The 12,636-nt window shown below is 31.5% G+C and overlaps 2 protein-coding genes across 2 annotated transcripts in view; one reads left to right on the top strand and one right to left on the bottom strand.

Moving 5' to 3' along the window:
* Nucleotides 1-2,250: 2,250 nt before the first annotated feature.
* On the top strand, nucleotides 2,251-3,471 carry LOC131663333 (E3 SUMO-protein ligase ZBED1-like). Its single transcript, XM_058933692.1, has one exon. The coding sequence runs from the start codon at nucleotides 2,251-2,253 to the stop codon at nucleotides 3,469-3,471; it is 1,221 nt and encodes a 406-aa protein (XP_058789675.1).
* A 6,339-nt stretch (nucleotides 3,472-9,810) lies between these two features.
* LOC131663324 (uncharacterized) overlaps nucleotides 9,811-12,636 on the bottom strand; it is a 93,190-nt gene continuing 90,364 nt past the window's right edge. Inside the window, exons 2-4 of the mRNA XM_058933680.1 lie at nucleotides 11,989-12,147; nucleotides 11,748-11,913; nucleotides 9,811-11,641 (exon numbers count right to left, since the gene is read on the bottom strand). Of these exons, the coding sequence (XP_058789663.1) occupies nucleotides 11,526-11,641; nucleotides 11,748-11,913; nucleotides 11,989-12,147 (441 nt within the window). The 3' untranslated portion in view covers nucleotides 9,811-11,525. The remainder of the gene's footprint in view (nucleotides 11,642-11,747; nucleotides 11,914-11,988; nucleotides 12,148-12,636) is intronic.

Raw genomic sequence — 12,636 nt, 5'->3', positions numbered from 1 at the left:
GTATCATATTTTATAATACTTATTGAGCAATCTTTTTTTATTATTACTATCGGTGTGATAACGATATAACTCTAATTTTCTTCTGATAATAGCCATGCAAAAAAAAATTGCGCAAAAATATAAGTTACCTTAAGTGAAAGGTCAGTATGCACAGAATAAGTTAATATAACTTTTTTAAAACAAAAATAATTAAAAACGCAGGTAGAAGATAAAAAAATGTTGTTTTTGGGTTCCACGAAAAAGAGTTATCACTCGAGTGCCAGTTAAACCTTTAAAAATGATTGCAAAAGTTTGTAATTATGTATACACGTACATCAAAGGTTCAAAAAAACTTCAAAAAATTACAAATTAATTAATTAAATTGCTTGTTTTTTTTTGGCAGAGGTTGTCTTAAATTAAGAATTATTTTATCTTAAAGAGCAAACCCCACCCACCCCAAGTTAAATAAATAAAAATAAAATAAAGTTAGTCTCTTGATTTCAGATAGGTTTCGTCTTACTTCGGTCCGAGCCAAGGGTGTTTTAAATGAAAAAACACTATTTTAATGATGTGACGTTTCGATGCGCAATGGCATCTTCATCACGTGGCGGGCGACACCGAAATCGTTTCGGTAGGTATACAGCGGAAAAAAACGACGACGACGAAACGAGAATTAAGAAAAAAAAAACTTGTTGTTTTTTTTTTCTTCTTTTTTTTCGTTACGAAAATTGCAGACGTTAAAGTATAAAAAAAAAATCAAGCGGAAAAACAAGCACCGAATTAATCCAGCGCTGAAATCTTATTAAAGAATCTAATTAATCAATTAACCGCAACGCACGAGCACGCGCGGGGATGCATAAAATGTTATTTCGTATAATACATACAACACGCGCGAAATAGCACATTACTGTCAATTGAATCCAAGCCTCTCTATACAACTTGCTCGCAGCGCATCTGTAACATCAAATATGTTACTTCAGCATATATAAATTGTTCACAAAAAATAAGTTTTATTGTTTATAAAATATTGGCATGTGTTATTATTAGATAGCAAAATGTCAAATCGAATGAATAGTTGGGTATGGAATTACGCTACAATTGCTGACGATAAAAAGAGCGCAACCTGTAATTTATGCAATAAAAGCATCAGTTATTCAAATTCACCTTCAGCCATCTCCAATCATTTAAAATCGATTCACAAAAGGAGCCCACTTGATATTTCAACTACAGAACCGAGGTATTTCAATAATTTAGAATTTTATTTATATTAAGAAATTTTTTCTTTAACGAATATTATTTCCTTTTCTAATTTTTTCTAAATTCCTTTATTTATTTAATATTATTTGGAAACAATATTTCTCAAATTTGAGAGAATTGCAAAAGATCAACCCCTATGGCTTATTATTCAGTCTATAAATCTAATTTTTAGTTTGTCACAGAAACGAACGATGATAATAATATTTGTAATTTATATTTTACTTTTACTCATTAAATGCTTTTACACTTTTACTACATTTCGAGTATAGGTGATTATTTGTGTTTACTTGTTTTTGTGTGGAATTATTTTAATATAATTATAAAAAACTTGAAACATTTTATTATATTTTAAAAATTGTAACTTAAGAAATAATTTAACTTTGATAGATATTTTTAAAATTTTTTAATCATTTATTTATAAAATATATATTTTTAAAATACATTAAAACTTAGTTTTGTCTTAATACCCATGTTGAAATTGTTTTTAATCCTATTAATTGCCCTTTAATTGTCTTTTATCTTCTTAATCCTTATATTTTATTATATTTATTATAAATGTATCAAAAATGTATAATTTGTTTTCAGCGAAAACCATGATGCAAGCAGCAGCTCAAGTTTGTCAGCTTCTACTTTATCGTTTACTGAATCTCAAGAATATCACATCCCGCGAAAGCGACAGAGACGAAATGATGGGTCAGGTGTATGCTCTGCTCAACGTCAAGAGGTTATAACCGAAGCAACTGCAAAATTAATTGCCACTAATCTTCTTCCCATCTCTTTAGTCTCAACATCTGGTTTTAGAGATTTTATGGATGTGTTAGAACCAGGTTACAAAGTGCCTTGCGAAAAGACAATACTTCGACGGTTAGAATGCTATTTTGAGGAAGTTAAGTTGAAAATTAAAAAAGACTTAAGCAAAGCGCAAATGTATCTTTGACAACTGATGAGTGGTCATCAAGGGCACAAAATAGCTATCTTTCAGTCGAGGCGCAATATCTGGATGAAAACTGCAAAATGCATCATGCAACGCTTTGTAACGAAGTCCTTTTTGCAAGACCAACTGCTCTCAACATTTCCAATGAACTAAAAACCGTTACCAAGGATTGGGACTTAGAGAATAAAGTGGAAGCTATTGTTCATGATAGTGCATCAGCAATTATTGCTGCTTGTAATCTGCTACCTGAAATACCGTATAGTGTAAAATGTAATGCCCATTTACTACAATTAGTTGTACACGATTGCTTTGCAGCTGTACCAGATTATGAATCTTTGACATCTAAAGGACAAGCAGTTGTTTCACATTTTCGGAGATCGAATATCGCCAGCAATTCTTTAGCTCAACGCCAAATTCAAATGGATATGAAGAAGGAAAAATTGATTCAAAGTTGTAATACTCGTTGGGATTCTAAATATTTCATGTTTGAAAGTTTAGTACAAAACAAAACTCCGATCTCTGCAGTATTAGCAGACAGACAAGTAACAAAAAGAGATGTTGCACAAAAGCTAGAAATTACTGAGAGTAACTGGGTCGACATGGAGAAATTATTGGTTACGTTAAAAGCCTTTCAAGTGACAACGACTATTTTTTGTAGCCAAACAGATGTTACTATTTCTGTTGTTCGCCCAGTTATTCACTCAATAATCTCTAATCATTTAGCTACAACACCAGAAGATAATGCTGTTTCAAAAAAGTTTAAAAAAGAAGCAATCTCTTCGTTAAAACGGCGATTTCGGTTTGAAGAAAACGACTTTGAAATAGATATTATGCACATATCTCAATTTTTTGATCCAAGGCATAAGTCTTTATCCTGTGAGAGTGCCGAAATGAAACAAGAAGTAGTTGATTACGTCAAAGGACTCTTGAATGTAGGTGAACCTATGGATACGGAAGACACTAATTCACCGGTTCCAAAATCATCTGCCTTTGATTTTCTTTTTGGAAGTGAAATACCTGCAAGTAATTGGCAGAGTCAACTACAAATGTACATGGCAGAACCAGAGTTAGGAAGAAATTTGGATCCACTACAATGGTGGAAAAATCATTCTGATAAGTATTCACTGATTTTCAAATTGGCCTTACAGTTTTTATCAGTTCCAGCAACTTCAGCAGCGTCAGAAAGGACTTTTTCCTCTGCTGGAAATATTGTCACTCCGAATAGAAACTGTCTAGGTCCTAATAATGTTAATTTATTAACATTTTTATACCAAAATCGACATTTCATGGCAGACCGATAAGTTAATATAAGTACTTGATGTTACGTATTCATTGTTTTGTATTATTATGTTACAATTATTATGTTACAATAATACGTTTGTTTCTACAATATGTATAATTTTCTTCTTCTACATTATATATATATTGTTTTGTTCTACGTTATTTTGTCTTACTTATTAATTTTTTATTAATAATTTACATATTATAATAGACATTGTATTAATCACAATGTAAAACTATTTTGTTAATGTACATAATGTGTGAAAATGTTACTTGAAAAGATAATTATAATTATTGTAAAAATTTATATTTACGCTTTGCAAAGACAATTAAAAGATATTGTATAAAAAGAGATATTGTATAAAATAAAAAATGATGATTAATCAATGTACAATACTTATTTTTTGACAGTAATCCCAGTCAAAACCAGCGGGCCGCCAGCAGCCTGCTAGCTCCCTGCTAGCAGGCCGCTGGCGGGCTAACTATCGATGTACAACTTGATCAGTTTCCTGGTGCGTAGAGTGACCATTCCCGGAGTCTACAGGGTACAGGTCACTCTGGACACTCATTAGGTGAGTGTCCAGGTGTCCAGGATCACCTTCTTCAGGGTGTGAATGGAGCATATCGTAGTTTTTAGTTTGTGTAATACAATTATGCAATAGGTATGTCTCGAGGTGTTTAAAGCGAACTTTACCAGGGTGTAAAGAGCGCGTATAGTAGTTTCATGCACTAGGTCATTCATTTCATGGGCTCGCCTTCGAATCTGTAATAACGACGCTTCACTCGAATTGACTCTGATGTAATGTGATACGCACAACTAACCGGCACCAACCTGCAATCACAATGCTCCCTTTTACACTCACTCTCCTTCGCGTTAACGTTGAACTGTACAACGAGAATACGAAAATGAAATGCGGTGTATGTAACGTGGTTTCACGAAAACTAGAAAGATAAGGAAAGAAGAAAATCCTTTTTCTTGAGTTTCTCCCTTTCTCGTCTTTCTTTGCATCTCGTGATTAATGTTGCGATATCGAAGATATGTATGTACGCTCTCCTACTCACTTTGCACACAAACTCAAAAATCTCCGCACGCCGAAAAATGACAAATTTGATTGTTTGCTCGCCCTAATCTCACACTGGCAAGCGTGAAATGTGCTAGCTATCGCGACACACCCATTTCTCCCTTTGTTGCACACTTTTCGCACGCGTAACAGAAAACAAAAACGCAATTCACGAAAAAACTAAGTCGATAACCCTACTATTTCTTTATCGCAAATTATTTTGAAATTTTATTTAACCGGTTAACCGCAACCGAAAAATCGCATTATTCGGTTAACCGGTTAACTGCAACCGGAAAACCGCATTATTCGGTTAACCGGTTAACTGCAACCGGAAAACCGCACTATTCGGTTAACCGGTTAACTGCAACCGGAAAACCGCACTATTCGGTTAACCGGTTCACCGATTTCGAGTAACCGAATAACCGACTACCCGGGTACACCTCAAACCGAATAATTGTAAGATCCCTATTTCAAAGATCTCTTATGCAGAATCAGCGACTTTTCAAACATACAAGAGCGATATTTTGATTTCAACAATTTAAACTTAAAATGCTCTTGGATTTTATGCACTGAGGTTCAACGGACGCCGGATTCGAATTCAGCATAAAAATACGTAATAGTCTAGTTTTGTACACAGTATCATATTTATAAGTACTTATTATATTCTGTAGTTTTGGCACAGGTAAGAAAATAAATATGATTATCTCGCACCTCTTTATCATCCATTGCTTTACATATTTATACTATTAATTATCTTTTCATTATTATTTTTATTCTGCATTATTCACAAAAACTTATATATACGACTTTAAATAAATTAAATTTCACTACTGCAATTTATAGCTTTAACGTATCAACTAAAACTATTATAATCATCTTTATCATTGCCAAAAAATTGAAATATTAAATTGCTTTTAGGCGTCAACCATTTGCAATTCTGAATATCAATGACTTTATATTGTTTTTTGAGGATCAGAATTTATATATTTGTATAATATTTGTATTTGAAACTTAAGCTGAAGAATTATTGCGGTGAAAGTTGTTCCAATATTTTTTGAAATATTGTGACGAATCGATAAGATGAGTTAAATGATCTCGCTCGAAGTGTGATCGATGGCTCGCTGCGACAATGTCTCGCGAACAACTTCATGCCGAGGCTCGCTAGTGAGTTGCTCGGACCGCGGAGCGCGGAGGACTCCGTTTCCCGCCGTCGAAGTGACAACACCTGAGAGGGCTCCGTACTGTCTGGCTAGCGGATGAAGACGGGTAGTCCTGAGATGGTCTCTATCATTATTATTGGATCAGAAAAGATAATTGGACTATGAGAAGCCCTGGCAGCATGGGAAGAAGGTTTCTTCCGCTATCATCGCCGATGGAGACTTGACGAGTTCAGCCATCAAACCAGCCTAACCTAGCGTGAGTCGCCCAACAAAGTGCAAAACGTTTTGATTTCGAACCATTTGAATTAAAATTATAAAACGAGAAACGAAATGGCCGTTCGTGCGGAAGTAATGTAAATCTAAAATATAAACAGAGTGACCGATCTTATTTTATAAAAAATATAAAGTGTAATAGAGTGATTGCTGTTATTTATAATATATGAGTAGAGTAATGAGTGATGGATTGAATTTATAGAGTGTGAATCGCGTCTTTAATTCAATTTTATAAAGTACAACTGAGTGATTGATCTTATTTAGAATGTATGAATAGCGTGCGTGATTTAATTTTATGAGAATGATGTAATTTTATAATTTAAACCGAAATGAATGTATGAAAGGATGAATGGCATGATTGATGTGATTTTATAGAGTGTGAAGGACAAACTAGATTGGATTAAGTACCGAAATCGCGAGATTAAAGATCGTGGATTATAATGATCACTGTATAGGAGAATGAAGTTGATCAATGTCTCTGTGCTCTACAAGTAAATAAACACCGAATTGTTCTTATACGGGTTTTGATATTGTTTCTTTTGTTTTTCTTACATTCCTAAAGCTTAAGTTATGTTATCTAATTTGAATAATAATAACAATATTTAAATTTAATATTTACAATATTTTAGTAAGATTTCTTGGAAAACGTTGGATAATATTGCACGAATAGTCTTAACAATATTTGTTTAAATATTTTAGAAAGATTGCTTTGAAATCTTGCAGAATTATTGCATGGACAGTTTCAGCAATGTTTGTTGATATATTTCAGAAATATTGCGTCGAAACCTTTCAGAAATATTTATATATCTGTACTACTAACTGCGCAGAAATATTGCGGAAAAAAGTTTCTGCAATGTTTGTTAAAATGTTTTTGAAATATTGCATCGAAATCTTGAAAAAATGTTGCGGAGAAAAGCTGCTGCAATGTTTATTGAAATGTTTTTGAAGTATTACGTCAAAACCTTGCAGAAATATTTCGTGAAATATATTCTGCAACTCGAATTGCATGGACATAGTGATATTTCAGAAACTTTTGAGTAAAAGCTTTCTGAAATGTTTCAAATCTTTCATGAAACCTGGCAGAAATATTGCAGCAATATATCATGCTATGTGGGAACTTAGATATTAATGATATGGTATTCATTAATTGTATTCTCGGCTCTATTAAAAAAATACATAATATACAGATACAGGAAAGTCGAACAGTAAAATAATTTAACAAAAAACGAAAAATAGAAAGTAATGTGGTTATAATAATGAGTAAAGGAAGAATGTAAATAATACAGAAATTATTATTGTGTGAAATTGAAGCACAATTAGGAGAAAATAAAACTCAACGAAGAATTTAAAAAATAAAGCAATGTATTCAAATTTCAATTATATCAGACAAAATTGTAAAACATTACAAGTTTTTAACACCAATGCGAAAACAGCCCGACACAAATAACATTTTATAAAAACAAATGATCACATGTCACGTATGTATGATTGTACTTCTCGAAAAAATAATTATTTGTTATTGTACCATTATATTTCTCATAAAAAATAAAAAATATCGTTATCGATAATTCACCTCCTATTTATTCGCACAGAAGACATAATTAAGCAAAAATAAATTCACAGAAAAATTGTACCTTCTGTAATCTAAATTGTACCATCAGTACAGTTCTATAAATTTGTTTCTAAAAGAAATAATAGGACAATTACAAAGCTCTACGCCTGCGCAAAGTACATTTCCGGATGACATCCTTGGACGTTGTAACAATTAGTGGTAATTTGTAATTGTCCTATTATTTCTTTTAGAAACAAATTTATAGAATTGTACTGATGGTACAATTTAGACTACAGAAGGTACAATTTTTCTGTGAATTTATTTTTGCTTAATTATGTCTTTTATGTGAATAAATAGGAGGTGAATTATCGATGACGATATTTTTTATTTTTTCTGAGAAACATAATGGTACAATAACAAACAATTATTTTTTCGAGAAGTACAATTAGACATACGTGAGATGTGATCATTTTTTTTTTATAAAATGTTATTTGTGTCGGGCTGTTTTCGCATCGGTGTTTGTAACCTAGTTGTCCCATTTAGCGACTCCTTATTTACAAAAGAAAATTGAGATACATGAATAGCTTGAAAGTCACAAGATTAAATAAGAAGACTATAAATTATTATATGTTAGTTAAAGAAAGTATTTGGATTTTTCTTCAAAAAAATAAAAATTCTGTAACTGCACCAAGAAAAAGAGATGTGATCACTAAAAATAGTATAAAAATAAAAGAAAGCGATATTTACAGGATTCAAAAGATATTTTGTATAAAAAGTTTTGCACTCAGTCTACATTTAAAATTTCAACGTTGCAGTTTTACAAACTCTGTTCTTTTTATATCACGACGTGAAAGATTTCTGGTCGTGATACCTGTTTTTGTAAGACTCGTACAAATTTTGCTTTCAAATTGCAAAAGTTGTTTCAGTTAAAAATAATGCGTACTTCATCTACTCAATAATTTACAAAGTGTTTTTCTTATGATCTAGAAAAGAGGGTATGTACAGAGTATGCAAAAAAATGCAAAATTAAGCCCGTTCGTGCGCATGAAACTTCTGGATCGACGTTTTATTATGAATGGAGAAATGAAATAAAAAGTATAACAGGAATAAAAAATAAAAATTACACTGTGAAAATTATGTCGAAGAAAAAAGTTCACTGAAAAATTATAGTTCTTATTGTAGAGTTAAATAAAGATACTGCTGCATTCTTGAAGCACGTCCATGACACATAACATCAATATCGTACCATTGATAAGATAAAATGAAATATGAAACCTGGTGAAGCTGTGGTAGTTATCGATTATGGATGTAAATATAATACTGAGATTTAGAGCATACACTGTGGGGCATCAGCAAAGCAAGTTTTTTTATACACAGGAGTCTTTTTTTATGTCGATTCTAAAACTTAAAAGCTTGAATGCATTTCATTTTGCACAGTGTCAGCCTGTCTTCGTCATGGCGCTTTAGTAGTTTAGATAAATTTTCAGCCAATTTTAGATTTAATAATAAAATATAAACTATAAATTAAAGTTTTACTCATTCAAAGCGATAGGCCATTTTGATGATATAAAAATAAAACCAACTTATATTTATTTTTTCATTGTTGTAAGAATTTAAGTCTCGATTTTGTTACGTTGAACTTTATAGCAACAGGGCACGGAATAAGTCGTGCAGACGGCATTGGAAGCACGGTGAAGTGCTTATACAATAGGATTATATACAGCTAAATTTTTTGTGTTTTCAACTAAACTAGTTGTGGCTAATACAGAGAAAGTAAATAAAAAAACAAAAATAAACATACAAACGATAGAATACTAGAATATGCTAATACTAATAGTTTAAATAAAGCGACTGACAATAAATTATTAAGTAATCCTTGTGGCATAAAAGGAGAAATCCTATCCCGGAAAAGAACTCATTGGTACAAAAAAAAACAGATTTAAAATTAAAGATCATGTATATATGAATATTATAAAATTAATAATTATTGATTGTTATTCGTTATAAGTTAGCTTATTATGATATTATTTACAAAAGCGTTAGAATAAAAATATGTTAGTGAATATTGTAACAGGGAGGGATTATATCGTACAAACGGGAAAGCTAATAGTGCAAAAGTCCCTTGATGCAGTCAACCGTCACTTAGCTTCAACTTCAAGTAACTCCCTATAGTGAACTTACCTTAAGTCACCTGACTGATGACTTGTCGCTCGTATCGTGTAAAGGGGCTGTTGTTTACTTCCCATAACCGCCTAGACAAAATCGGTTCAAACTTTAGGAATTGGATTTAACGTTGAGCAAGGAGCAAAAGATCGCAAGGCGGTAAATTATCCTAAATCGTTTTAATTGGATTAAAATATACAGTCTTTTTACGGGTCGAAAGACTTTCGTTCGCGTATGGTTTACAATATAATTCAGGAAGAGAGAGAGTATAAATTATACACGGACTACGTAGGTACGACTATTGCAAGGGTTATTCGGTGCATACATCAAATTATTCACGCGGTACTAGCTAATATGAATATCTCAGATACTGATAGATGCACCTGCCCTGAGTTGTGGTTACGGTGATCAGCCGTAACCGAGCGAACAAACTTTTAGTCGTCGGATACTCTGGGTCAAGCTGCTACTGCTGCTGCTGTAATTGTCGCTAATTGTTGCATCTCCTTCTGGAATGCCTCTGCTGCCTCGACACTGATGTTGTTTTTATGTACTAGTACTTTTTTTCGGCTCACTCTCACTCACGGCAAAGTCTTTTTCCAGTACACCAGCTGACGGGTTAGGTCATACTGTTTGTGCACTTCATCTATATAAAACCCTCGCGCGCGCCTTTTCTTTCCCCTATTCGCTTGCTTTCGCTCCTCAAGTGCTGTCGAATCTTGAAAGAATCAATATTTATAATCGATTATCGTTGCAATATTTATTAAATAGTGAATAAAATTCGTATTAATGTTGAAATTACAATTTTTTTTTTACTTTTTTTAATGAACACTCCTGACACGCGCTTCCTCAAGTAAAAATTGATCAAGGATACAGATTTTCTTTTGTTTTTAATTAACGAATACGTGTACCAAATGTGAAGAATGTGTTTGCAACAAATTTTTTACTTTATTTTTAGTACCGAATCGAAAAGTTTTGTGGATTTGATACTCATATACAGACACACGCACACTAGTGGAATTTATCTCTACGCAACTAATATTTTAATAAACGATAACAATCAGCCGATATTAGTATCTGAATATAAAAATAACTTTAAAAAAATTTGAAAAAATTTGAAAAAGTTCTTATAAAAATGATAAAATTGAATATTTCAAGAAATCCTTCATTTAAGCTAGAGTACTAATCTAAAGAAAGAAAATGAAACGTTCAAAATTAATTTTCGTTCACTTTAACATTTAGAAAAGCGTGGTAAAGCAATTTTAAAACCAAAATAATGTGCTATAGTAGAGGGAACTTTCTAGGACCTTTAGGAATGTTAGGACTTGAAAAAAATCAATTAAATAAATTACTTAACCAACCAGGTTTTAACAGTAAACAAATGGTTCTATTATATGGTATATTGAAAAATATGTATAAATTGGATGTTAATACCTACTTGTCCGGCTTTTACTTTCAGTAGAAAATTTGTGGCTAGAGGAGCATATGTACAGAGTATGTATACATGTTTCAATAAAATTTTCCTTAATAATATGTATGCTTTGAAAGAAATATTCATTTCTATTTATTCTTTCAAATTTGTATAGATGTTACTGAATGAGTAATCAATGTCCTATTTCAAATATATTTATTCAATGTAAAAGAATCTATACTTTTATCAAATAATATTTGATAAACGCTGTAAATTAAAATAAAAAGTCATTATAGTGCTAATTATTTTTTAATTGTTTCTCGCTATTTCTTTAAATATAATTTATTGAAAAATTAATATTATTTCTAAGTGTTTCATCGAAAACAGAAATTCTTTGTATTATTTTAATTTAAGAAAATCTTACGACAAAATGTTAAGATATTATTATTAGTTGCATTTAAGGTCGTTGGTATAAGTAAGGACGTCCATATGGGCCAATTTTTATGGTATTTTTTTCTGTTCTCAATTGTTGGAAATAGCTGTAGACTACAAACCAGAAATACAAGTAGATATCTAGAAAAAAGAAATCATTATGAATGAAGTTCATAATTTATGAAAATATATGTTAAAATTTTTTTTCAGATTGGAACTGCATTTTCATATAATACTATGAACTCACATAAAACTAAAAGTCCGAATATTAAAAATAATGCGCCATACAGCATATGATGGAGTTCATCATCGTTGAAAAACAAACTGATTGATGTGTAGAGTACGCTAACAAAGAGACCACCAAGAAGGATAATACCTAAAACCACCCACGGTAGCATCATTGCAGTACTTCTCTGTCACCAAACAAAACAATAAATAAGTATAGATCATCTAAACTATAAGATTTTAAGGGAAAAATATCAACTTACTTTCAATGCACCAGTAATCATTAAAGTTGAAATAACCATTGTCATTACTAAATTGACTGTGTAGATTATTTTGACAATGTCTGGATCAATATCACTGATAATGGTTTTCCAATGAACGTTTACAGTAAACAAGAGTATAATTGTAATGATGGCTAATATCTAGAATAATATTAAAATATAATCATCTAATTTTTTATTTATTTAGTGAATAATTCGTAAAGAGCATATATTATTATATAGGTATATATATATATGTATGTATTTATATGTAAAAAAAATTATTAATATTATTAGTTAAATTTTTACACATTATTAAACTAATATAGGAACATTTCTGATAATATCTCTGCTTTTGAGAAAGCACAGTCCTAGTCCTTGCGATTTTCAAATAAAAAATGATTTAACTGCATTGAATTGTGACTATGAACTGCCTATTTTTTAATTTTGTATTTTACAAGACAATGGTATACAATTTCAGAATAAGTGTTTCATTGTCGCTTGTGTATAGCTCGATCATTTTTAATTTGAAATCAGTCTCCAAGCATCTGCAGCTGACTCGCATGACGGGTTTACCTTATTTAAAATATGTGTCAAGAGAATGATTTCAGTCACTGTACGAGAATTGTGAATCAGTCCAGTCAAGATAGA

Source organism: Phymastichus coffea, unplaced genomic scaffold (genome assembly GCF_024137745.1).
Source record: "Phymastichus coffea isolate CEN01 unplaced genomic scaffold, Cenicafe_Pcof_1.1 PCOF00033, whole genome shotgun sequence".
NCBI lineage: Eukaryota > Metazoa > Arthropoda > Insecta > Hymenoptera > Eulophidae > Phymastichus > Phymastichus coffea.
The sequence above is the reverse complement of the archived record's forward strand: the minus strand, read 5'-3'. Positions and strand labels throughout refer to the sequence as shown.